The 27348-nt window shown below is 41.4% G+C and overlaps 1 protein-coding gene across 2 annotated transcripts; it reads left to right on the top strand.

Annotated features, from left to right (window-relative positions):
• Positions 1-399: 399 nt before the first annotated feature.
• On the top strand, positions 400-27348 carry AMPD1 (adenosine monophosphate deaminase 1). Of its 2 annotated transcripts, XM_055402514.2 has the most exons (15): positions 453-489; positions 5777-5957; positions 7752-7917; positions 11428-11593; positions 14540-14759; positions 15224-15353; positions 16412-16606; positions 16892-17023; positions 17711-17874; positions 22559-22685; positions 22868-23031; positions 23899-24019; positions 24681-24854; positions 25024-25134; positions 25495-27348. In XM_055402514.2, the coding sequence occupies exons 1-15, from the start codon at positions 468-470 to the stop codon at positions 25651-25653; spliced, it is 2232 nt and encodes a 743-aa protein (XP_055258489.2). In that variant the 5' UTR covers positions 453-467; the 3' UTR covers positions 25654-27348. The 2 variants fall into 2 exon arrangements, with proteins under 2 accessions (XP_088691736.1, XP_055258489.2); XM_088835610.1 differs by lacking the exons at positions 5777-5957; positions 7752-7917 and having other exon boundaries at positions 400-489.

Here is a 27348-nt window from a genome sequence, read left to right as displayed (position 1 = left end):
ATCCTGAGAACCTTGACACAGATGGCTGTTCCACAGATGGCTGTTCTCAGAACTGAAATCCTGAGAATCTTGACTTTCCAGAGCCTGCAAGACTTTGTTGTGTTCAGCTAGGATGGAAAATAGTCATCAGTGGTCCAGTCAGAGAAGAACACTACGCATTAAGAGAATCCAATCCACGGGAAGATTTAGAGAGTATTGAAATGCAATTCTTGGCCTACCACAGATATCTTGTCTAAAATCCCAGGGTAAACACTGAAGGCTTCACCTGTTATTCACTGTCAATGCCTAAAGTTATAAATAGGTCTACAACTCATCTGTCTCCTTTTAGAAGAGAAGGGTCAAATTACAGGGGCAAAGCAAAATAATAAATGAATGTCAGCGTGTTTTATAGTGTCAGTCAGTCACCCCTCCAGTGTCGTGTCTCTTCCTTTCTACTGTGCTACCCTAGAATACAGGATCCCAGCACAATGCCTCTGTTGAAACTTCCAGGTAGGTGTGTAAAAGTGTTTGGAGAGTTCAATTCTTTTGATATGCAATCGTTCCTTTAACTATCATTTCAGGTCTGGAAATCCTTTATTTGGGGTTCATAGTATTTTTAATTAATACACTTCAGGAAGAGACAAGACAAGGTTTTCAAAGGGTTTCTAGTTTTAGGAGGGAGGTAATCTAAAACTGTACCATGTAGTAGCATCCTTGATGATCCTGGTAGAAAACTGTGTAAGATATTTATTATCTACTCTGTTAAACCTGTGCTGCCACACTTCTGAGAAGGGTCATAAATAATGTCTTTAGCAATAGTATTAGATGAAAATCATGAGAATAACAGCAGTTTTAACCCAATCTGTGTATTCTGATGGTTCACAATCCAGGTTTACACACAGAATAATTTTCAAAGTAATAATAAAAGTCTTTTTCATTAGAAAAGTAATACACGATTCATGTGAAATAAAAGAAATTTCACTGAAAAACAGAAGTAATATACACTCACTGAGAGAAATTGGGAAATCTAGAAGAGTAATTTTTTAAAAACCCACAATCCCCATCATCTAAAGATAACATTTTTAACATGTTAGTGTTTTTCTTTCAAACTATATTCTTTGCAAGTGTAAAGAATTAAAAAACACACTCACAGTTGAGATTATATTATACATGTGACTTTGTATCCTGTCCCTTTGGCTTCACATGATAACTTAATCATTTATCATTACTCTAAACTCTTCCTAAACATCATTTTAAATGGTTGTATAATATTTCCAATTTTCTTAACTAATCCCTTAGGTTCTTTATGATTTTTAAAGTATAAATATGCTCTGACAATAATATTTGTACCTAAGATTTTCCACACTAAGGATTATTTCAGTACAATAGATTCTCAGAAGTAGCTACTTGGTAGGTGTTACTTAATTGTTTACCAAATTATCTATTTTCATTTACTTGCTACCAGCATTGTATAAGAGTTTCCATCCCTCTTGATCATGTTTTTAAAAATCACATTTTACAAAGAGTACTTCTTTAAAATTACAAACATAAATTTAAAGAGAGAAGTTAGGAAAAGAAAATGAAGAAGCATATGATGACTACATCCCCAGGGTTTTCTAATGGCAGCAAGTTGTAGAAAAACGGAAGAATGAGCTCTAATAGCAGATCCCACCACCCCCCTTCCTTGTACCCACCTACCTATTTCTATTCCAAAGCACTGATTAGTAGCCATGATTTCTGAAAGTTGTTCACATATTTTATCTTGTTCTATTTTACTTCATACAGCTGAAGGAAAACGTGAGTATTTGGGGCTATTTTTCCTGCCATTTGCCAAAGTATCAATATTTTAAGGATACTATTTTTTAATTCAGAAATATGGATATTTTTCAGCAGTGTTTACTAATGATATCATTGAAAGCCAACAAAGATTTATAATTATAAATCTAATTTATAGATCTTCGGAAGCATAGCAAATGAACTCACGGATTTTCCTGACAAAAAAAAAAAAACTACATTTTTTAAAAAGATGCTTAGACATTAGCTAAGGGGATCTACTGAGTCCTGCCTTAGTAAAAGCTCTCATGGTGAATTTTTGTTATCAGATAACATAAAATCCCATTTTTAAAATAAAATTGTAACTTTTTATGTATGCTACCTTCCATCTCAAATCAGACTTGTCCTTTGACTGATTAATAGTACTCATGATGCCTCTGAGTTCCTCTGAGATGTGATGTGAAAGATGAGAGGCCTACGACCCATCTCTCCTGCATATTAATAAAGCACTGCTGAGAAATAAGCATGTTTTTCTGGACCTGTTGGGTGAAAAAGAAAGCATGATATTCCTTTTCTCAAGAGTTTTGCACTTCCCATGTTAATAATAATAATCCCCAACTTCTGGATAGTACTATGCAGTTTCTTGTTTAATCTTTATTAAACAAGTCTCTGAAGTTGACATTATTATTATTAACATTCCTCTTTAATGATGATGAACATTGAGGTTCCTAGTGATTATGTGATTTATCCAAGGCCACCCAGCTGTCACAGACACTTTTCCTCACTTGTAGCCCAGGGTTTTTTCTGCTTCACCGCTCTTCTTGCTTCTGTCCTCTTCCCTATTCCCTATCTAAATGTGGATGTCCTAACCTCAAGACATTGCCACTCAGATGTTCCGTTATCTCAAACATGCTCAAAAAGAACTTGGCGATTATCTATACAAACCCAAAGGACCCCATAAATTAGGTGTCACCCAATCTTATCTCAGAGAAGGCAATGGCAAGCCACTCCAGTACTCTTGCCTAGAAAATCCCATGGACAGAGGAGCCTGGTAGGCTGCAGTCCATGGGGTTGCTACTAGTCGGACATGACTGAGCGACTTCACTTTCCCTTTTCACTTTCACGCGTTGGAGAAGGAAATGGCAACCCACTCCAGTGTTCTTGCCTGGAGAATCCCAGGGATGGCAGAGCCTCATGGGCTGCCATCTATGGGGTCGCACAGAGTCGGACACGACTGAAGTGACTTAGCAGCAGCAGCAGCAATCTTATCTACTCGTCTTTTGAAATATCAGTTTCACTTTTTTCTTTCTCTAATCACCACCACCCCCTAATGTATTTTTGGAAGGCAGCGCTCTGGAATTAGGAATCAGATTTCAGCTGTGTTACAAAAGGTAAAACGATTGATTAGTGGAAGGAAATATCAATCATATCATTTTTGGTGTTGATGTAAGCTACTTCTTGAGAGTAGAGTTTCTACTTTTCAACTGTCTATGGTGACTTAGGGAGATATAACCTTAGTAAAAAACAGTGTTTAAAGATGTGAAACAAATAGATGTGTGCCGTCCCAGATAATGGATGCTTGTTTTGGAAGAGCCAAACCTCAAGCAAGTAGGATTTGGTTCTTGGGGCTCTGTTTCCATACTATACTTCCTGAGGCCTCCAACAGCTCTGCCACTGACCCATCATGACAAATCAGTTGCACACTCCTCTTCATCATCATCATCATAGCCAACCAGCCTATTTCCATTTGCTCTCCATGGTGCATGAAACCTCTTCTGACTTCTGCTTGTCATTCATCCTTGAGGTGCATGTGCTTGCCTGTGACGCTGAGGGGGGAATGATACTATTTCTAGGGAATAGTTGGCTGTGGGATGGGGAGGCATTCTCAGGCCATCAAATGCATCTACTTAGTGTTTCGTTTGTTCCTTCATGGATCATGGTGCTTGCCAAAACACTAAGCATAGCATCCAATGATGCTTTTCAGTTTCAGGAAGTGCTTAAGTTTAATGAGACAAATAGATGCATGAAGTTCAGCCAACATAGTGGGCTTCTCCATTACTCTGCTGTGACGAGCAACGTTTGAAAACTGGCTGACCTGACTGTTAGAGTTGGTGAAGTTATGAGTCAGTTACTATCATTTCCAGTGTATGCTTCAGCCTATACTAAGCCATACCATTTATCACTTTCTTAATAACCCAAAGCTAATTCCAAATACCGAATATCTGTCTGATCAATGCTACCAAATCATATCAATCAGTTTAATCTGATGTTTTATTTCCCTTAAAAAATGCTTTAAAAAAGCATTTTCATATACACTATCTCACCTGATATCACAAGAGCCTTGTAAGATTTGTAGGTAATAGTATCACCATTTTATAGATAAGGAAACTGAAGCAGAAGAAGGTGTAGGAGTTGGTAAGTACAGAACAGTACTTGAATGCATTACACTTATCTAAATTATAATTGAAAATGTGTCATTTTGGAGACTTGTATAAATGTCAATGGGGCAAGAGTGGGGGAATCTGTCTTTATGTCTGCAGTTTGCTTTGTTATTATATAAAGAGTGTTTTTGTCTGCTACTGTTGCTCCAAATATCTATCTGTATGCCATTCTCATTATTTGCTCCCTGCTCTTTTCTGGAAATACCAAGAGATTTTTCCAAGTATTGGGTTGGCTAGAAAGTTCATTCAGGTTTTTCCCTGAGATCTTATTGGGCCAGCCCAATATCAGAGCCCACTACTCAGATGGAAACAACTGGGTATCTGGAAAATACAATAGAACTTAACAGAAAAGCAGATACTTGATGGCCATCACCACCCTATACAATAAAACTGGTTCTCTTTTCTCCTAAAAGTCTTGGGGTTCATTGCCAAGCTAAAGATCATTCTTCCACCCATTGTAAGAATGGGAAAATTACAACATGTAAAATTAAAATTGGCATTCCAAAGATCATTTATTATGGAAGCTACATGTCCACAAGAAATGGGATTCCCAACACTGGGCAGTAAATTTTAGTGACTCCCTCCCCTGACATCACCGAGATGTCAGGATTTGAAAAAAATGAGGTTGTGATATGTGACAGCAACACAATTTCTGTCTTAGGAGGAAAAAAGGCTCTAAAGTACACATTTATTTCTCAAAACTACTGATATCACTGGCTCTCTTTAGTAAGAAAACACCAAAGATCAACAACCCTACCACATCTTTACTTGTTTATTTGCCCATGCCCTACAGCACGCAGATCTTAGTTGCTCGACGAGGGATCAAACCTGTGCCCCCTGCATTGGGAGCCCAGAGTCTTAGCCAATGGACCACCAAGGAAATCCCTCCACATCTTTAAAACCATCAGAAAAATTCTACCAACCTAATGGGAAGGACTATGCTGCAAGGTTACTATGAAATCAAACTTAGTCCCACCAGAAACAGGTGATCTTAGGTGCTAATCATATAAGAGTGCAATCTCATCTTTAGGACCCTCCTAAAGTGGGGCTTCCATGGTGGCTCAGAGGTTAAAGCATCTGCCTGCAATGCGGGAGACCTGGGTTCAATCCCTGGGTCAGGAAGATACCCTGGAGAAGGAAATGGCAACCCACTCCAGTATCCTTGCCTGGAGAATCCCATGGATGGAGGAGCCTGGTGGGCTACAGTCCATGGGGTCGCAAAGAGTTGGACACGACTGAGCGACTTCACTAAAGTGTGCTATGGGCTTCCCTGGTGGCTCAGACAGTAAAGAATCTGCCTGCAATGCAGGAGATCCAGATTCAGTCCCTGGGTCAGGAAGATCCGCTAGAGTAGGAAATGGCATCTCTTGTGATTCTGAGAATGAATTTCCTAGCTACCCACACAGAAACCCACTAAAGAGAAAATAGGCATTAAGCTCCATCAAGTTTCTGGCACACTTGTCAGAGAGCAGGGCAGACATGTATCCAGGGCAGTCCTTAGCACTGTGCCTTACATGTAGCAGAAACCGTTTGATGAGTTCTGAGAAAGTGCTTGAAGACTAACACATGAAAACCTCTTCTAGATATTGATGATGCAATGCGTAGCTTTGCTGAAAAAGTGTTTGCCTCTGAAGTCAAAGATGAGGGAGGCCGTCACGAGATTTCCCCCTTTGATGTGGATGATATCTGTCCAATTTCTCAACATGAGATGTTTGCACACATGTTCCACCTGGAGGCTCAGTCCACCCCTACAGAAGTCAGGAGGTAAGCAGTGTAAGGGGAATGCTTTGCACATTGGGACACGAGGAAGGAGAAGTGTCAGGACCAATGGTTCACTTTGAATGATGATTCAACTCAGAGGAAAAACTCTGCCAGAACTAAAAATCCCTCCATCCACCCAGACACACACACACCCACACTATACCCTAGGGCAAAGTGACAAAGACTAAAAAAGAAAACAGTGGCCTTCCTACCTTCATCCTCATCTGCCTTTAGTTGAAGCCTCCCTATCCACCCAAGCCCTATCCAGGTGGCTCAGGGTAAAGAATCTGCCTGCTAATTCTGGAGACATAAGAGACATGGGCTTTATGCCTGAGTTGGGAAGATCCCCTGGAGGAGGAAATGGCAACCCACCTCAGTATTCTTGCCTGGAAAATTCCATGTTCAGAGGAGCCTAGTGGGCTACAGTCCATGGGCCGCAAGGAGTTGGATACAACTGATCACACACACATCCACCCAAGCAGGAGGAAATGATCTACCATGTGATTATTGTGATTATTCCAAAACAAAGTGGGTGATGGCTGCTGTGCACACAATCAGTTTCCACACTATCATTGTAGAAACAGGAACTCAAGAGCCTCATCTTCAGACTCTGTCCCTAGTCAACCTTATTGCTGTGCTTCCTGACAGGAATCCTTCCCTCCTCCAGCCAGTCTGACCTCCTCCAGGCCTCAGGGATACAGCCCTCTATTTCTGCCCTCATGTCCTGCCCATCCTACGCTTGCGATGCATAGTTACTACCTTCCCTGAACAGATCCCTCTTCGCAAACTCTATTTTCCCTTATTTGAATCGCTCTGGTACTCACTACCTGTTGCTGTGTGCCACAGTTTAGTCTTCAAACCTATTACCGACCACTTACTTGGAACTCCCTCCTCACAGCACTCCCCTCACTACCCCATTTCCCCCTCCCAGCCAGCTTCACTGGGAAAGATTGTTCTTCTGTCCTTCCCTTGATTTCATGTCTTTAAGGAAAGAATGGGCTTCCCTGGTGGCTCAGCTGGTAAAGAATCCACCTGCAATGCAGGAGACGTGGGTTCGATCCCTGGGTTGGGAAGATCTCCTGGAGAAAGAAAAGGCTACCCACTCCAGTATTCTGGCCTGGAGAGTTCCATGGACTGTATAGTCCATGGGTTGCAGAGTAGGACACAACTGGGCAACTTTCACTGTTACTCTCAAGGAAAGAACAGTAATCCACCTCCTTTAGTATCCCCTGTAGGACCTAACACAAGGTATGTGTCAAAGTAGAAACTTAATGAAGACATGTTGATTTGAGGAAGTAATATTGATTAAACAACTTACAAGTTCCAGGAACTGTGCTAAGCATTTTATAGACATTAAATCTCACAGAATTCCTATACAGTAGGCATTAATACACCATTTTTTTTAAGGGACATTTTTTCAATTTAAGGGACATGCACAAAATGACACAGGTACTAAGTGATACGGCCTATGCTTATGCAACATCCAGACTGGCTGTTCTGCTGGGAGTGGGCAACACCCAGACTGGCTGTTCTGCACTGTGCAGAACAGTGTCGTGCTGAGAGTCTTCTAGTATATTCCCTAAGGCCCACTATTCCCAGGTGTACAGGAAAAGAGGAGCACTTAGGTGACACCTCCTTCCATTCAGTTAGATCCTGTTCCTGACTCCCAGCCCACATTGAATTCTCACTGTTTGTCCTCAAAATAAAGTTGTTTCAAAATATAAAACATCAAATTTATCACAATGAAACTGAATGAAGATAAAGTGAAATCTTTTTATTTTTCAATTTCAAACTCAGAAAAAGGCGCTTCTTCGGACGGAAGACTATTAGTTTGTCCGTTCCACAAACTGAAACATCTTCCACCAAACTGTCCCTCATCGATGAATACATTTCTTCATCTCCCACCTACCAGACCGTGCCTGATTTTCAGAGAGTGCAGATCAGTGGCGATTATGCCTCTGGGGTGAGTTGCTTCTTGCCTCTCAGCTGTAACTGCTGGGAGATACTCAACTTGATTGTCTCAGCTTCTTTTCTTCCTCCCCTTCCTTTTGAGGAAGGTGTTAGCTCACTTGCCCTTTGCTATACTTCATTATCTCATTTCTATAGCAATATGCTATGAATTCGGGAAATATTTTATTTTACTTATTTTTGGATGCACTGGGTCTTCATTGCTTTGCACAGCTTTTCTCTAGTTGCAGCAAGCAGGGGCTACTCTTCGTAGCAGTGAGCGGGCTTCTGCTGTAGCTTCTCTTGTTACGGAGCATAGTCTCTAGGCACAAGGGCTTCAATAGGTGCAGCACATGGGCTCAGTAGTTGCAGCTCTTTGGTTTAGATGCTCTGCAGCATGTAGAATCTTCCCATATCAGGGATCAAACCCATGTCCCCTGTATTGGCAGGCGGATTCTTATCCACTGTGCCATCAGGGAAATCCAGAAAATTTTATTGAAGTATTGCTGATTTACAATGTTGTGTTAATTTCTGCTGTATATCAAAGTGATTCGAACATATTTATGAATATATATGCTGTTGCTGAGTCGCTTCAGTCGTGTCTGACTCTGTGTGACCCCATAGACGGCAGCCCACCAGGCTCCCCTGTCCCTGGGATTCTCCAGGCAAGAACACTGGAGTGGGTTGCCATTTCCTTCTCCAATGCATGAAAGTGAGAAGTGAAAGCGAAGCCGCTCAGTCGTGTCCGACTCGCAGCGACCCCAGGGACTGCAGCCTATGAGGTTCCTCTGCCCTTGGGATTTTCCAGGCAAGAGTACTGGAGTGGGCTGCCATTGATTTCTCCCATGAATACATATATGAATATATATATTTTTCCATTATGGTTTATCATAGGTTATTGAATATAGCTCCCTATGCTATACAGTAGAATCTTATTGTTTACAATATGCTATGACATATTTCTATTTTGCTTTGATCAGCTCACATAATTTCTCTTCCTTTGTCTCATTTGCTTGCCCGTGAGAATATGCAGTAGAATGTGGCTGCATATTGTGTTACAGAATGTGTGTTACAAAAAACAGTGGACAAATTTTGGCAAAAGAACCAAAGAGAGTAGCTACTGATCTAGTCTCACTGAGGTATCACAAAGGAAGACAGGGAGCCTCAGGAAGGCATGGAGGCTCTTGGTGGATACATGTACCCAGAGCAGACCTAGGATGGAGAGAAGGGCTGCAGGAAGCATAAGCCAATCAAAGAAAACAGATCAGGAGAAAGAGGGAGAAGAGGAAAGAAGCGTGGAGAGACTGAGAAAAGGAGAGAGAGAGGTTAGAACATTCTCATGGAGTTATTGTTTTTCGACCAACTGTCCTCTCCAATTTCATTGCAGATGCTTACACAGTAGATTACTGTTTGGAACAGATACTAGTCTGCCACAGAGATAGTAAACTCATGTTGCAGACAACTTGATCTGCCTGTCCTGTCCAGAACAGTTGTTCAATTAATAAATCTTTGCCACATGAGCTTGCAGAATCACCATCATCTTGGTGAAACTTCTGTTTAGCCATCAGTCTATGCTCCAAATATAGTTTTAACGACCAGTCCGAAGCCCTCTTCTCATGTAACTGACCCACTTAGTGTCAGTCCCAAGATATTTAAAAGTGACAGAGCAATCTGTGACGACCTGAAGGGGTGGGTTGGGGTGGGAGGGGAGTTTAAGAGGGAGGAGATATACATATATACCTCTGGCTGATTCATGCTGATGTATGGCAGAAGCCAACACAACATTATAAAACAATTATCCTCCAATTAAAAATAAACCAAAAAATTGACAGAGCAATGAAATGGACACTGTTTTTATTTGTTTTCTGTGTGGTAGCATGTGTGTTCTACAAGTGGCAGAGATTTTAGATGCTAGATAATTGAAATGAAATGTTTAATAGCCGTTTGGAAGAGTCCAACGTCCCATAAAACCACAAATATTAAGAGACAAACTTGATCCGAATGTGCTTGGTGGAAATGAAAACAGGAATGAAAAGAAAGAAGATGAGAAAAAGGACAAGGTTCACAAAAGTCAGGGAGTAGTTTCTCCTCCTATAAAAGCTGGAAGGCACCTGAAACCTTGGCCTAGAGTTTTTAAAGAACCAAGTATGTGGCTACACCTGTTGGCTGAAGGTGGCTAAGCTGTTGAGCTGCACTTCACCTGGTCATGGTCTGTACCTGAACCAATCTTCACCTTCATAACTGAACAGAGAGGTAAAGGGGGTAATTAGGGTTCCCAAGGCCATTCTGGAAAAGAGTCTAATGCTGGGAGGGATTGGGGGTGGGAGGAGATGGGGACGACAGAGAATGAGATGGCTGGATGGCATCTCCAACTCGATGGACATGAGTTTGAGTGAACTCCGGGAGTTGGTGATGGACAGGGAGGCCTGGCGTGCTGTGATTCACGGGGTCGCAAAGAGTCGGACACGACTGAGTGACTGAACTGAACTGAACTGAAGGCCATTCATCACAGATAAACAACCAATTCAATGTTATCAGTCCTTATTGAGCACCTCCTCTGTGCCAGGTACTGTATGCTAAGTGCTGAGGATGCGAAGGTGAATAAGATCCAGCTCTTGTCCTCAAGGAGCTGATAGGTAACCTGTTAGATGGCAAAGAAACAAGCCTGCCCTTGGAAGCAGATCCCTTAGACCTAGTACCCCTGTCAGAATCTCTTGGCTAAGGTCAGAAGGTCTTTAAAAAGAATTCAACTGTTTAGGATCAATAGCCGGACCTCAAACCAGCAGGAGCAAGCTTATGTTGGGGTTGGTCGTCAGGCTCTGATGATGAGCATGCAATGATTTCAAATTACAACTTCTTGGGCATGCCATGTCTGGCTGGGAGTCAGGTATGCAGCAAGAGAAATAGACCAGTTTAGGAAATTTGCTGCAGTTCTAAGAAAATTTTTACTCTAGAATCTTTCTATTTGTAATTCCAGATTAAGTTCTCTTGGAAACCATCCCAAAGAATGAGTTCTTACAGGATGATGTTCTGTCTGTCTCTAGCTACAGAAGGCAGTGTGTGCATGGCAGGGTTTGAAGGCCAGGTGACACCTCATTCCTCCCCCAGTATTTCCCACACTGACCAGCAAGTGGTTTGAGTTCTCAAGTTAGACCAGCTTTGTCTTTCAATTGAGGTACTATCTTCAGAAGTGCATACTTAAAATGTTTGTCACCAGGAAGAAGTATTTTCCATGTTAGAATGGGTTCTTTTCATTATATTTGTTGGATGATTGCTTATATCTAACAAAAACCAAAAACAAACACGGGACTTCAAGGAAAGACTCATAGGACAGCTATGTCTTGGTAGAAATAGAAGAGCTAGAAAAACTTCTGCTCCTGCAGGGAGACCCAGGGTCCAAGTCAAGTGGGAAGCAGCTGGGTGGGCAGGGGAGTCTCAGCAGGGCCAGCTCACCAGGAGATGCCAAAGACAAGTTTTACCCACTTTTGCAATTTTTATAGGTGCTACTCTGAAATTTTCTTGGTAGGTTACAGTTGAAGATTTTGAAATGGTTTGCAGAGGTCTTTATCGGGCATTGTGTATACGGGAGAAGTATATGCAGAAGTCATTTCAGAGGTTTCCAAAAACCCCTTCCAAGTACCTGAGGAACATTGATGGTGAGGCTTGGATAGCAAACGAGAACTTCTATCCAGGTAAGTAATTTTCTTATATAATTTCTGGAATACAGTTTGAGGTTTAACTTGTTATTGTTCAGTTGCTCCGTCATGTCCAACTCTGTGACCCCATGGATTGTAGCCCACCAGTCTCTTTTGTCCATGAGATTTCCTAGGCAAGAATATTGGAATGGGTTGCTATTTCCTTCTTCAGGAGATCTTCCTGGATCAGGGATCAGACCCAAGTCTCTTGCATTGGCAAGCAGATTCTTTGCCACCAAGAAAGCCCTTAGGTTTAACTGCTGCTGCTACTGCTGCTAAGTCACTTCAGTCGTGTCCGACTCTGTGTGACCCCATAGACGGCAGCCCACCAGGCTCCCCCGTCCCTGGGATTCTCCAGGCAAGAACACTGGAGTGGGTTGCAATTTCCTTCTCCATAGGTTTAACTACTATTGATTAAATATGCTCCCATGGTTTTAAGTCTAAACCATAAGTTCATGATTTACAAACTTTAGGTTATAAGTATAAACAGTTTGAAGTATCATAGTCATCTTCAGCTCCATCTTCTCTTCTGCCCCCAAATGCCCAATTATCTGATTCAGTCTGTACAACATCTCTCACAACCTCCTCTCTTCACCATTTCCCAAACCTAAATTTAGGCCCGTATTTTTCTTTGTCTGGGTCATTGCTGTAACTTCCTAATTACTCTGTTAAATTCTAATCTTGTTCTCTCTCAATTCATCCTCACTTTGGTACCAGTTATTATAACACAAATCTGAGCACATCCTTCTCCTGACAAAAGTCTTTAATGACTCCCCCAACAAAGTTAAGTCCAGTCTTTAGATTAGCATTCAAGGTCTACCACCATCTGGCTTTCTTCTGTTTTTTTTAATTAAAAAAATAATTACTTTTGGCCATGCTGCACAGCATGTGGGATCTTAGTTCCCCAGTCAGGAATCAAATCCACGCCCCCTGCAAGCATGGTGTCTTACCAATTGGACTGCCAGGAAAGTCTCTATCTTTTATTTGCCTGTTACTTATTTATTTTTGGACTTGCACACTCAGTCTATTTATAAACTTACCTCCTTTACTCCTCCTTTGAACTTTTTATTCTGGTTGGAAACCATTTAGTTCAGTACACTCCTGTGCCTGTACTGTTTCCATGCTGTTCCCTGTACCCCGCTGCCCTTTCCTTCACTTTTTCACTCTGTGTCCACATATCCAGATCCAAGTCATCCTTCAAGGTACTGCCCAAATACTGTCATTTCCTGCTTTCCTCTGACCTCTGGATAAAAACACACTACATGTTTTGACTTTCCATAGCATTTTGTTTACATGTCTCAATTTTTACTTTCTGTCTAGTAAAACATACATATTTAAACATAAGCAAATCTTAATAATTTCACAATTTAATAATTTCCATAGTATAATTATATTATAATTTATGTAATCAACTCCTATTTTTAAGCACTTAGATTTCCGACTTTTAAAAATTTACTTCCAACAAGGTTATGGATAAGCCTCTCTATCATTAATAAATCATCTTTGTGCAGTTGCTTTTTAGCTTTAGGATTAGGCTTCTAGAATTGAAATTTCAGACGAGGCAAATAATTAAGGTTTTTTAACTATCAAACTATGTTGTTAAAGATTTCCGGTTCTAGAACCTCCTCTCTTTAATGCCTTTGATTATTAAAATCATATTAAACATGTGTCCAGTTTGATAACTGGATTGGTTTGTTCATCTTCTATAATATTGACATTTAGGTTGCTTGTCTCACCTTTGTTTCTCCTAAATTATGTTTTATATCTCTAGTATTTTTAAGTGTAAGTATTTGAAAGTTGATATTTGATGCAGTAATGCACTATTTTATTTCTTTCGTGTTCCTTATCTCTCAGCTTTGTATAGAAAATATGCAAGCTTTTTCTTTCTATATTATTTTTCTTGCTCTGACCTTTTAGTCATCACTTACAAACAGCAGATTTTCTGGTGCCTTGGACACATACTTGTAGAAAGTGAAAGGAGTGCTCTAAAGGCTGTAACAGTGTGCAATTTGTCCTCAGCATTCTCAGGCTGAAATTGTTAGCAGGGGAAAGAAGGGGACTTTCATCCACACTATCCCTTCTCAAATCCTTTAGCAAAAATTGCATGTGCTTTACAAGGTGGGAAATATAAGTACAATAAGAATTACGTTTAGAATTTATTTTATATTTCCGTTTGTATTAAAACCACTCTAGACGGAGCACAACGGATTTTAGGGCAGGGAGACTATTTTGCATGATACCATGAGAGCAGATACATGTTATTATCCATTAAAATGGATAGATGTTAAAATTCATAGAATGTGCGCTACCAAGAGTGATCCCTAAGGTAAACACTCTGGACTTCGGATGATAATAATGTGTCAGTGCAGGTTTGTTGATTCTAACAAATGTACCATTCTGACTGAAAATGTTGATAGTGGGAAAGGCTATGCACATGTGAGGATCGGGGTATATGAGGACTCTGCACTTGGTGCTCAATTTTGCAGCGAACCTAAAACCACTCTAAAAAATTAAGCCTATTACAAAATAGCCATTCTAAATAAAGACTGATAGAGAGCTTTAAATAAGGGAAAAGTCCAAATAATTTATTTCTATACAATCATCTCATATGTTAATAAAATACTCTGTCAGGAAGACTTTGATAAACAACTTTATTAAATAATTAAAATGATTTGTAAGTAGTATAGCAAATTAAACAGCATTCTAAAGAACTTGAAAATCATTTTTGCACTAGATAAAATGTTAGGCTTATTTTATACTACTAAATTAGTCACATTTGAAAAATAATGTAAAAATGAACTTTAGCTTAGCTTTGGGATAATTACAACTTAATGACGTATAGAATTCCAAACAAATGAAATCTTATAATATTTAATTTTGGCTATTTTTATGTGGTCATTCATTCTATATGCTGATATATTATTGTGTGTTTTATTGAAAAAGTCTTTACCCCTCCTATGAAGAAGGGAGAAGACCCTTTCCGAACAGATAACCTCCCAGAAAACCTGGGTTATCAGCTCAAAATGAAGGACGGTGTGGTTTATGTCTATCCTAACGAAGAAGCAGCCAGCAAAGATGAGCCCAAGCCACTTCCTTACCCAAATCTGGACACCTTCTTAGATGATATGAATTTTTTACTTGCTTTAATTGCCCAAGGACCTGTGTAAGTGTTAAGACCTAAACTACTGCTACTGTTACTACTACTGATAGTAAGGCTAAGGATTTATTAAGAGCTTACTATCTTCAAACACACATTAAACGCTTCATGTGCACTATTTCTTTCACTCTTCATAATCATTGTATGAGGTGGGTATTTTTGATAACTCCAGGTTTATAAGCTGAGACTTTGATGAGTTAAGTAATCTGCCTAAAGTCACACAGATGGCTAAGCCAAGATTTGAACCCAAATCTTCCCTCATTATTATTTACGTCCAACTTTGATGAAAAGATTAAGTCCTTGGAGCCCAACACTTTTCAGATTAGATTAATGCAGAATAAGTCAGTTCCATTTGGAAACAAACATAATTGTTTGAGATAAAGGTGATAAGGGTACTGATGGTTTTGAAATTGACTGTGTTCCTTAAATGTCTGAAATTTTTTACAATTATGTGATTTAATTTTTCACAGTAAGACCTATACCCATCGGCGCCTGAAGTTTCTCTCCTCCAAGTTCCAGGTCCATCAGATGCTCAACGAGATGGATGAGTTGAAGGAGCTGAAGAACAACCCCCACCGGGATTTTTACAACTGCAGAAAGGTAAACATGTTTGCTGCTCAGAGGTCATACCTGGACAAAAACATTAATGCAATTATTTCTTGAACAGGATAAGAAAGATACTGTTTTTCTGATTAATATAAAATTTCTACAGATTCAATGGAATTTAGTGAAAGCAAATAGATTATGTCCAAAAGATGCAAATGCCTTTCCTACTGTTTTCCACATAGAAAGGGTTACCACATTATTGCCATAAAAGTTTTACTTATCATCAACAACAAAAATAACAAAAACAAATAAGACCTCAAAAGTTACTCTTCTAGGATTTAGAAGGTCTTCGTTCTAGTCTTTTTTCTTCTACTTCCTGACTGTAAAACATTGGGGTAAGTAATTAAATATTTCCAAGTTTTGGTTCCCTCATTTGTAAAATTGGAAAATATATCTGCTCAATCTAGCTCACAGGAGGATTGTGAATATCAAATGATCCAAACCTTGTGGAAAACTAATCAACTACAAACATTTCGAAGATGTAACTCTGATCATTTAAATGATTGCAAGGATGTGGGGGTAGGAAATATATGAACAGAGATTTGGGACCAAATTGTGGCTCTGTCATCTGTATAAGCTTGGGCAAATTGCTTAATCTATCAAAACTTCCACTTATAAAATTGTTCTTAAAAAAATAACTAACTCATAAGTGTCATCTCTGTACCATGGATGCATTTTTTTCAATCCTTTCTCCCCTTGGGGCTGAAAACTCTGGCAACTACTTCACTTCTAGCTGTGTCTCAGGGGTGGAAAATTGTCCCCAAGAATTTTGTGTGAATCAAATGTAGGAAGTAAATTGGATGTTACAGATATGCAAGAGAAGCAGGCAATATTATTTCATCCAGCCTAAATGTTCACATGCTTACAAGGGCACAAAAAGGTGCCATGTGTTCATTCTTGCTTGACCACCTGGACCAACTCTCAGGTAACACCCCTGTCATTTACTCCTTTCTCTTAGCACAGTGGGATTTGTGGGCACTGTAGCCTCTAACGGAGCAGCATAGCTAAGCGTTATGGATTGTTGATTTTTCTTGACCTGAATGTACACACAGGTGGACACTCATATCCATGCAGCTGCTTGTATGAACCAGAAACATCTACTGCGCTTTATTAAGAAATCTTACCAAATTGATGCTGACAGAGTGGTCTATAGCACCAAGGAGAAAAATCTGACTCTAAAGGAACTTTTTGCTAAATTAAAAATGCATCCCTACGACCTGACTGTTGATTCTCTGGATGTTCATGCTGTAAGTTGATAATGTCTGTTTCATCTAATACTCAGAACCCACATGCATGTCTCCTACAAACACTCCCTTCTCAGAGTTCTTTTAACCATGTGGGCTTACCATGCTGACAGAAAGAACCCATGCACAATTTCAAGGTTCTCTCATTGTCAGCTATCCTGTATTCCATTCTTGGAGCCCAAGCCCTTCCCCTCATACCAGGTCCCGGTTCCTTGCGGTCATTCCCTAACTCTCTGTGTCCAGGCAGCTCTGATAAGCATACACTTGTGCTCTTGTTTCCTGATGCAGGGACGTCAGACTTTTCAGCGTTTTGATAAGTTCAATGACAAATACAATCCCGTAGGAGCAAGTGAGCTACGGGACCTCTACCTGAAGACAGACAATTACATTAATGGGGAATATTTTGCCACTATCATCAAGGTGAGGGGGATCCAGCCAGATCTACGGTACCTGGCCGGATTCTTGGGGAGGGGGAGGAAGAGAGGGAGGGAAGGAAGAAGGAAGGGGGGAAGGAAGCAGGGAAGAAGAAGGGGAAGGAGGGAGGAGGGCAGGACGGAGAGTACTATCACTTGGGTCAGGCACTACACCAATGAATGGGATCATTTCTTGTGAAACATCCACTGTAATGATTTTTTAAGGCCTTGATTCCTAGGACAGAGAAGCTGAGGGTGTGGATTTGGGATTAAGGACCTGGTTCTTCTAGACTTTTGGAGTTGTAAGTTCGGGAAGAGTCAGGATCAGAACCCGGCCTGATCTTCATGACAGTTGAACATTAGGAGGCAGGAATGACAGGTGCTGTTGGGGGATGTGTGTTTTGGGAAATAAGGGTCATATGAGAGTTGAATTCATTTGCAGCAGTGCCTTGGGATCGCATCATCTGTAGCCTGACGCTTTCTTTCTGTGGACCCCATCAGGTCCCATCAGTCTTTCACTGCAACTAGATGCCCCTCACCTCTCGGTCTCCTTAAACCTTAACCTTGATAGTTCTCCTCTGACTTCCTTTCTCATGACCTCTGTTCTTCTTAGGACCTTTATGTCCTAAGAAGTTTCCTCTCCCTAGACCCCACAAGTATAGACTCCTGAGAGATTCCTCTCTTGGCTTTGCAGGAGGTAGGCACAGACCTGGTGGAGGCCAAGTACCAGCATGCCGAGCCCCGCCTGTCCATCTATGGCCGCAGTCCCGAGGAGTGGAGCAAACTCTCCACCTGGTTCGTCCAAAACCGCGTCTACTGCCCCAACATGACATGGATGATCCAGGTCCCCAGGATCTAGTACGTAACCGCTCACTGGGAACCCTAAAGCCTGCCTCATCCCACCTGCCCTCACCTCTCCGCACGAACAGAGAACCAGCAGCACATCTGGACAGATATAAGCTTTGTTAACAGCACTCAGTGCTGGGTCCCCGGTGGGTGCCTGGTTTTGTCCACTCTAGGTTTAGCACTTTTAATCACAGACAGGAGTAGGGAAGATCATTTCAGTTCAGTTTTCTAACCAGGTTGTTTTTTTAAACAGGGCACTTGATGCAGATCACAAAATAACTTACAAAGAATGATTAAAACTTAACTAGGAGAAAAACTACGTACATTTTACTATACATTTTCTCTCTCAGTCCTCTTCTCTGTGTCCAGCTCCTTCTTTCCCAAGCACATGTGTACTGGGGTGTAGTTTTCTTGTTCAGAATTTCAACTACTGTCTGCTGATTATCTCATCTATAAGTGCTCAAGTTCTCCATAACCAATGAATATTTATCAATGGTATTATCACCTGCTAATTACTCATTGCCTTCAGGAATATTCATATGACTGATCTACTATCTAACTGAAGTGTTGATGTGTTGTCTGTCCATTTTCCTCTGTGTTTTGTGTGCCCTGTGACAATGTAAGAGCTTTATCCTCTCTCTTTAGCAAAAAAAAAAAAAAAGGAACACTTTAAAAAATTATTGTTTATTGTTTTATTTTTGGTTCCCCTGGGTCTTCATTGCTCTGTGTGGGCTTTCTCCAGTTGCAGAGAGCAAGGGCTGCTCTCTAGTTGCAGTGCATGGGCTTCTCATTGGAATGGCTTCTCTTATGGCAGAGCACAGGCTCTAGAACATGTGGTCTTCAGCAGTTGCAGCATGTGGGCTCAGTAGCTGTGGCACATGCACTTAGCTGCCCCATGGCATGTGGAATCTTCCTGGACCAGGGATTGAACCTGTGTCCCCTGCATTGGCAGGTGAATTCTCATTCACTGTACCACCAGGGCCTGGAGAAGGAAACGGTAACCCACTCCAGTATTCTTGCCTGGAGAATCCCATGGACGGAGAAGCCTGGTAGGCTACAGTCCACGGGGTCGCATAGAGTTGGACACGACTGAGCGACGGAACGGAACGGACCGGAACGGTTCCACCAGGGAAGTCCCAAAAAAGTAACTTTTTGAACGGAGTAAAACTTCCAGTCTAAGAGAGAGAGGCAGTAAAGTATGGTGGTTAGAAGCATGGGCCCTGGCCTTGGGCTGGCTATACTTGAATCCTGACTCTACCAGTTACTAGCTGTGTGATCTTTGACAAGTTTCATGACATCTCTGTGCCTTAGTTTCATCATCTTTAAAATGGGGTCATAAGGGTACCTAATTTATTGTGTTGTTGTGAGGATTAAATTAGCTAATACTTCTGGCCACTCAAAAGAGTGGGTGGCAAATATTGAGTGCTGTATAAGAGTTTGTTAGATTGCCTCTGGCTACAGCATATCAGAGGTGTTCTTGATAAGTCTTTCATGTTCACCATCTTGTATCAGTTCAGTTCAGTTCAGTTCAGTCGCTCAGTCGTGTCCGACTCTCCGCGACCCCATGAATCACAGCACGCCAGGCCTCCCTGTCCATCACCAACTCCCGGAGTACACTCAAACTCATGTCCACAGAGTCGGTGATGCCATCCAGCCATCTCATTCTCCGTCGTCCCCTTCTCCTCCCGCCCCCAACCTTTCCCAGCATCAGAGTCTTTTCTAGTGAGTCAACTCGTCGCATGAGGTGGCCAAAGTATTGGAGTTTCAGCTTTAGCATCAGTCCCTCCAATGAACATCCAGGATTGATCTCCTTTAGAATGGACTGGTTGGATCTCCTTGCAGTATAAGGGACTCTCAAGAGTCTTCTCCAACACCACAGTTCAAAAGCATCGATTCTTCGGCGATCAGCTTTCTTCACAGTCCAACTCTCACATCCATACATGACCACGGGAAAAACCATTGCCTTGACTAGACGGACCTTGGTCGGCAAAGTAATGTCTCTGCTTTTTAATATACTATCAAGGTTGGTCATAACTTTCCTTCCAAGAAGCAAGCGTCTTTTAATTTCATGGCTGCAATCAGCATCTGCAGTGATTTTGGAGCCCAAAAAAATAAAGTCTGACACTGTTTCCACTGTTTTTCCATCTATTTCCCATGAAGTGATGGGACCAGATGCCATGATCTTTGTTTTCTGAATGTTGAGCTTCAAGCCAACCTTTTCACTCTCCTCTTTCACTTTCATCAAGAGGCTTTTAAGTTCCTCTTCACTTTCTGCCATAAGGGTAGTGTCATCTGCATATCTGAGGTTATTGATATTTCTCCCAGCAATCTTGATTCCAGCTTGTGCTTCTTCCAGCCCAGCGTTCCTCATGATGCACTCTGCATATAAGTTAAATAAGCAAGGTGACAATATACAACCTTGACGCACTCCTTTTCCTATTTGGAACCAGTCTGTTGTTCCATGACCGGTTCTAACTGTTGCTTCCTGACCTGCATACAGGTTTCTCAAGAGGCAGGTCAGGTGGTCTGGGATTCCCATCTCTTTCAGAATGTTCCACAGTTTATTGTGATCGACACAGTCAAAGGCTTTGGCATAGTCAATGAAGCAGAAATAGATGTTTTTCTGAAACTCTCTTGCTTTCTCCATGATCCAGCGGATGTTGGCAATTTGATCTCTGGTGCCTCTGCCTTTCCTAAAACTTGCTTGAACATCTGGGAGTTCACGGTTTACATACTGCTGAAGCCTGGCTTGGAGAATTTTGAGCATGACTTTACTAGCGTGTGAGATGAGTGCAATTGTGCGGTAGTTTGAGCATTCTTTGGCATTGCCTTTCTTTGGGATTGGAATGAAGACTGACCTCTTCCAGTCCTGTGGCCACTGCTGAGTTTTCCAAATCTGCTGGCATATTGAGTGCAGCACTTTCACAGCATCATCTTTCAAGACTTGAAATAGCTCAACTGGAATTCCATCACCACCACTAGCTTTGTTCGTAGTGATGCTTTCTAAGGCCCACTTGACTTCACATTCCAAGATGTCTGGCTCTAGGTCAGTGATCACATTATCGTGACTATCTTGGTCGTGAAGATCTTTTTTGTACAGTTCTTCTGTGTATTCCTGCCACCTCTTCTTAATATCTTCTGCTTCTGTTAGGTCCATACCATTTCTGTCCTTTATCGAGCCCATCTTTGCATGAAAAGTTCCCTTGGAATCTCTAATTTTCTTGAAGAGGTCTCTTGTTTTTCCTATTCTGTTGTTTTCCTCTATTTCTTTGCATTGATCACTGAGGAAGGCTTTCTTATCTCTCCTTGCTATTCTTTGGAACTCTGCATTCAGATGCTTATATCTTTCCTTTTCTCCTTTGCTTTTCGCCTCTCTTCTTTTTACAGCTATTTGTAAGGCCTCCTCAGACAGCCATTTTGCTCTTTTGCATTTCTTTTCCATGGGGATGGTCTTGGTCCCTGTCTCCTGTACAATGTCACGAACCTCCGTCCAGAGTTCATCAGGCACTCTATCAATCAGATCTAGTCCCTTAAATCTATTTCTCACTTCCACTGCATAATCATAAGGGATTTGATTGAGGTCATATCTGAATGGTCTAGTGGTTTTCCCTACTTTCTTCAATTTAAGTCTGAACTTCGCAATAAGGAGTTCATGATCTGAGCCACAGTCAGCTCCTGGTCTTGTTTTCGCTAACTGTATACAGCTTCTCCATCTTTGGTTGCAAAGAATATAATCAATCTGATTTCGGTGTTGACCATCTGGTGATGTCCATGTGTAGAGTCTTCTCTTGTGTTGTTGGAAGAGGGTGTTTGCTATGACCAGTGCATTCTCTTGACAAAACTCTATTAGCCTTTGCCCTGCTTCATTCCGTGCTCCAAGGCCAAATTTGCCAGTTACTCCAGGTGTTTCTTGACTTCCTACCATCTTGTATACCACACACAAAAAATCATTGACCCTTTCATGACTTAGTTCCCATACTCTTCATTCTCTATCTGGCCTTAGCTGTGAAGATTTAGATTTTTTTTTTTTTAACCACAGAGTGTTTGTAGAAGATATAGTATAGGTGCACGTGGTCCAGCAAGAAATTTATACCTCCTATGCCAAACCTAAGGTCCCCTGGAGAAGGAAATGGCAACCCTTTCTAGTATTCTTGCCTTGAAAATCCCATGAGCCTGGTGGGCTACAGTCCTTGGGATCATAAAAGAGTTAGACACGACTTAAAGACTAAACAACAACAAATGTCAAACCCAAACTGAATCCTTCTTTGTGGGTAACCAAGAAGAATGTACCAGCATGGACCTAAGATGGAAACACTGCTACTGCTAAGTCACTTCAGTCCAACTCTGTGTGACCCCCTAGACGGCAGCCCACCAGGCTCCCCCGTCCCTGGGATTCTCCAGGCAAGAACACTGGAGTGGGTTGCCATTTCCTCCTCCAATGTGTGAAAGTGAAAAGTGAAAGTGAAGTCACTCAGTCATGTCTGACTCGTAGCGACCCCATGGACTGCAACCTACTAGGCTCCGCCGTCCATGGGATTTTCTAGGCAAGAGTACTGGAGTGGCTTGCCATTGCCTTCTCCGGAAACACTAGGTTTTTTCTTAAACACGGCATTTGGCCCTTTGCTTGTCTTTGGCCTTTGCTTTGAACTATCAGTCCCCAAATCTTCTCCTAAATTCTCTTCATTCTTGCCTCTAGTGATGTGTTCCGATCTAAGAACTTCCTTCCACACTTTGGAAAGATGTTGGAGAATGTTTTCATGCCAGTGTTCGAGGCCACCATCAACCCTCAGGCTCACCCAGACCTCAGTGTTTTCCTCAAGCATGTAAGCATGACCCTGTGGGCCTTCCTAAAACTGCACATGAACCAACCTGCGTACCTAGCCATGATGAATTCTTGATGCTTATCTCTGACATTTGGTCCTTACCTCTGGGAGCTGAAAGTCTCTCTGAGGGCTGGGTCTCTGCATTCAGACTAAACCCATTGCCTGCTCGTTTTTCCTGACAGATTACGGGCTTTGACAGTGTAGATGATGAGTCCAAACACAGCGGCCACATGTTCTCCTCCAAGAGCCCCAAGCCCCAGGAGTGGACGATGGAAAAGAACCCATCTTACACTTACTATACCTACTATATGTATGCAAACATCATGGTGCTCAACAGCCTGAGAAAGTAAGTAGATGAGAACTGGAAAGAGAATCTTTCTGACACACTGCTTTCCGCATACATTGGCACCTCGGTGGTTGAGGGATGCTGCCAGTTGGCCCAGAGAAGAAATTTCTTTCCCTTGACTTTTTCTTCAGTTTCCTTACTTATTTGGGGAGGGGGGATGGGCATTTTGGAGTCTTCAGTAACTTTCACAGTTCCTTTTCTTTGGAAGTTTAGGAATCCACACTTATTACTGTTCAATTTATGATAAAATTGCATACATTTTGCCCATCTTGGTATATCTGAGCAAGGAAGAAATATAGGAGGGGGTTTTCTGGAATCCTTTCCCCCCTAAAGTGTGAGTAGCAGAAAAAATGACATGGTGATATTGGTAAACTTTGGGTGGAAACTGAAGATGTTTCTGTTCAGGTAATCAAATCTTAACTTTCCTCCATAACCTCATATCCTATCGTGCCTCTTTTTCCAAAAACTCCATGTTTTAGGAAGAGTTTTTGGGCTTCCCAGGTTGCTCAGTGGTAAAGAATCTGCCCGTCAATGCAGGCGATGCAGGTTCGATTTCTGGGCTGGGAAGATCCCGTGGAGGAAGAAACGGCAACCCACTCCAGTATTCTTGCCTGGAAAATCTCCATGGACAGAGAAGCCTGGTGGGCCACAGTCCATGGGGTTGCAAAGAGTCGGACCCGACTGAATGACTAAAGAGCAAAGATTATGAATTGGAATTGTCTGATTTGCTGAATCCTTTGGATGCCCCACTCCCTTTCAGAGTGTTCATTTTTCCTACCAAATTTTCTGTAAATCACTTTAGGCCCAGAATGGTTGTCAGGTTCTGGTCAGTCACCTGTGATTCCTATAATAGTTCCATCTCCCTAGGGAACGCGGCATGAACACGTTTCTGTTCCGACCTCATTGTGGGGAAGCTGGAGCTCTCACTCATCTCATGACAGCATTCATGACAGCAGATAACATCTCTCATGGCTTGAATTTAAAAAAGGTGAGTTGGAGGCTCTCTTCTCAACCTTAACTTTTATGAGGGAGCAAGAGGGATAGCTTTTTTCCTCCTTATCATTTTGTCACAAGTCATTATCAACACTGGAATCAAAATAAAGGAGAGCAAAAAATATTTTTGAGATTATTTACTGCATTTCATTTTACAGAGGCCCGGAGAAGTAAAGGAACTTCCAAGATTACCTAGCTAGTCAGTGGCAGGGAGGGATTAATGCAGATCTCCTGACTTTCATTTTAGAGCTCTGACAAGGGATAAATGTGAAACGGCTTGGCCTACCTTCACTGGTTTTTGCCAGATTTCATGTTGTAGCATGTTTCGAAACGCCTCTTGTGAGAGTCTGAACTTTCTTGTAGAGAAAAAAAAAGTTTCACGGTGAATTCTTTTGCCCAAGATGGACCATTAACTTAGATAATTAAAACTTAAACAATTTGGTTTGACTCAATGCTTCTGAAAACTGATCTCATAAATTTATTCTAAATAGTATTTACATTTAAAAAATATTCTTCTTTTTTACAACAGGATTTAAAGAATAGGTGATAATTTTGTTGAAAGCTAAAACCTGAAGTAGATCATGGGATTTTAACATTTCTGGTTTTCATCCCTTTTCCAATATTTTTAAATATTTTTTTTCACTTTTCCTTTTCAGAGTCCTGTGTTGCAGTACTTGTTTTTCTTAGCCCAGATTCCCATCGCTATGTCGCCTTTAAGTAACAACAGCTTATTTCTAGAATATGCCCGAAATCCTTTTTTAGATTTCCTCCAGAAAGGGCTAATGATCTCACTGTCTACAGATGACCCAATGCAATTCCACTTCACCAAGGTACACATATGGAATTTTGAGCAATACAAGTATATGTCGCTGAACTGTTATTTACCATCTAGAATTTTAAAGTTGAATCATGATATTTCATTATTCTTTTGTGCAGGATGTGTGTTATTTCTTTTAATGCATCCCTTTTTCTTTCCCTCTTTTAAATAAATAACCCAAGGAGCCCCTAATGGAAGAATATGCCATTGCTGCACAAGTCTTCAAGCTGAGTACCTGTGATATGTGTGAAGTGGCAAGAAACAGTGTTCTGCAGTGTGGAATTTCTCATGAGGTAGGCCTGCCTTTGACTGATTATCCTTCTGAGTCTGGAATTTGGTAACCTGAATATTGAAAAATTAGTTGAAGAAACACTTGTTGAAAAATTATTTCAGGAATCATGTGCAGTTACTATGGACAGGGTCTAGAAAGAATTATTCTCTCTCTCTGGCCAGGACCTGTGGGCAAGGAAGATAAAATACACATATTTCTCAGCAGACCATGCACATTGAGGCACTGGATGATGCCTCAATAGTTTATTGCTTTCCGCTTGCCTGCAGCTAGTATAAGGAAGGAATCTTTGTGGAGGATGTAATTATTGTCCATATCAGGGTAAAAAGTGACAACAGTCATTCTGTTTCCTTTTTTCTTATAGGAGAAAGCAAGGTTTCTGGGCAAGAATTACCTTGAAGAAGGCCCTGCTGGAAATGATATCCGAAGGACAAATGTGGCCCAAATCCGCATGGCCTATCGCTATGAAACCTGGTGTTATGAACTTAATTTAATTGCTGAAGGCATTAAATCAGGAGAATAAAACAAACAAAATAATGACACGGGTGAGATTTTCACTGTAGGGTATAAATAGCAATGGTTGCTGCTGCTGCTGCTGCTAAGTCACTTCAGTCGTGTCCGACTCTGTGTGACCCCATAGACGGAAGCCCACCAGGCTCCCCCATCCCTGGGATTCTCCAGGCAAGAACACTGGAGTAGGTTGCCATTTCCTTCTCCAGTGTGTGAAAGTGAAAAGTGAAAGTGAAGTCGCTCAGTCATGTCTGACTCTTAGCGACCCCACGGACTGCAGCTTACCAGGCTGCTCCATCCATGGGATTTTCTAGGCAAGAGTACTGTAGTGGCTTGCCACTGCCTTCTCCAATAGCAATGGTTACTAGTTATCAAATCCCTACTATAAGCCAAAGATTGTATTACATATTGGTCCATTGACATTATTTCATTTAATGCTTTGCACAATTTTATAGATATTATTGTCCCCATTTTGGGGAAGATGAGTAAACTGAGATTAGTGACCTATATAAGGATATACCTAGTAAGAGGTAGCAATGGAGACCTGGGTTTGTCTGACTCCAGAGTCTCCATGACTTTCAGGCAAAATAGTTATTAGTTCAGTTCAGTTGCTCAGTTGTGTCCGACTCTCCATGACCCCATGAATCACAGCACGCCAGGCCTCCCTGTCCACCACCAACTCCCGGAGTTCACTCAAACTCATGTCCATCGAGTTGGTGATGCCATCCAGCCATCTCATTCTCTGTCGTCCCCGTCTCCTCCCGCCCCCAATCCCTCCCAGCATCAGAGTCTTTTCCAGTGAGTCAAGGCAGGGCAAAATTACAAGCAAATGATTTGTTATAGGGAGAATGCAGGCTTTTGGTTTACAGAATGGAACTTGCTAAAGGCATTTAGACCACTGAAAAGTCCTTTTGACAGGATACAGCTGAAGAGTGACTTTCTTAGACAAAAACAGAAGTGGTGTAGCCCAATATAGAAAATCTGTAATTATGAGTTGTTATACTTAGGGAGAATTTATCTTACAAAAGGATTCTTAGTTTTAAGAATGTAATTCACAATTAAGTTATACTCAGCAGTAGTGGTACATTTTAAATGATTTTATTTACCAAAAGAAAAGTTACACATGTAACTTTTTAGAATCATTCCTATTACTCAAGGTCAAGTGGAATTCCAATTAACCAGACTATACTCTTGCCTGGAAAATCACATGGACGGAAGAGCCTGGTAGGCTGCAGTCCATGGGGTTGCTAAGGGTCAGACATGACTGAGCGACTTCACTTTCACTTTTCACCTTCATGCATTGGAGAAGGAAATGGCAACCCACTCCAGTACTCTTGCCTGGAGAATCCCAGGGACGGGGGAGCCTGGTGGGCTGCCGTCTATGGGGTCGCACAGAGTCAGACACGACTGAAGTGACTTAGCAGTGACAGCATACTTCTATACACATACAGTTGTGTTGCCATCTAGTGGTTGGGCTGATAACTTCATTCACCTTATTCAATAAACAATTACTGACCAAATATCTAAAATATCAGGTACATGCCTAGACAGCAGAAGTATAAGGAATAAGATCTCATTCTTTTATAGACTACAGCTAGTATCAAATTGTTCGCAGCATGAAGTTACAGCATGAGTAGGTACAAATGTGAAAAGGAGCATTTTGTGAAATATCTCAGAAAATAAAGACATTTCCAAAGGAAAAAAAAAA

This window comes from Moschus berezovskii, chromosome 4 (assembly GCF_049115385.1).
Source record: "Moschus berezovskii isolate FMDL1 chromosome 4, NW_MosBer_1.0, whole genome shotgun sequence".
In the NCBI taxonomy this organism is placed as follows: domain Eukaryota; kingdom Metazoa; phylum Chordata; class Mammalia; order Artiodactyla; family Moschidae; genus Moschus; species Moschus berezovskii.
The sequence above is the reverse complement of the archived record's forward strand: the minus strand, read 5'-3'. Positions and strand labels throughout refer to the sequence as shown.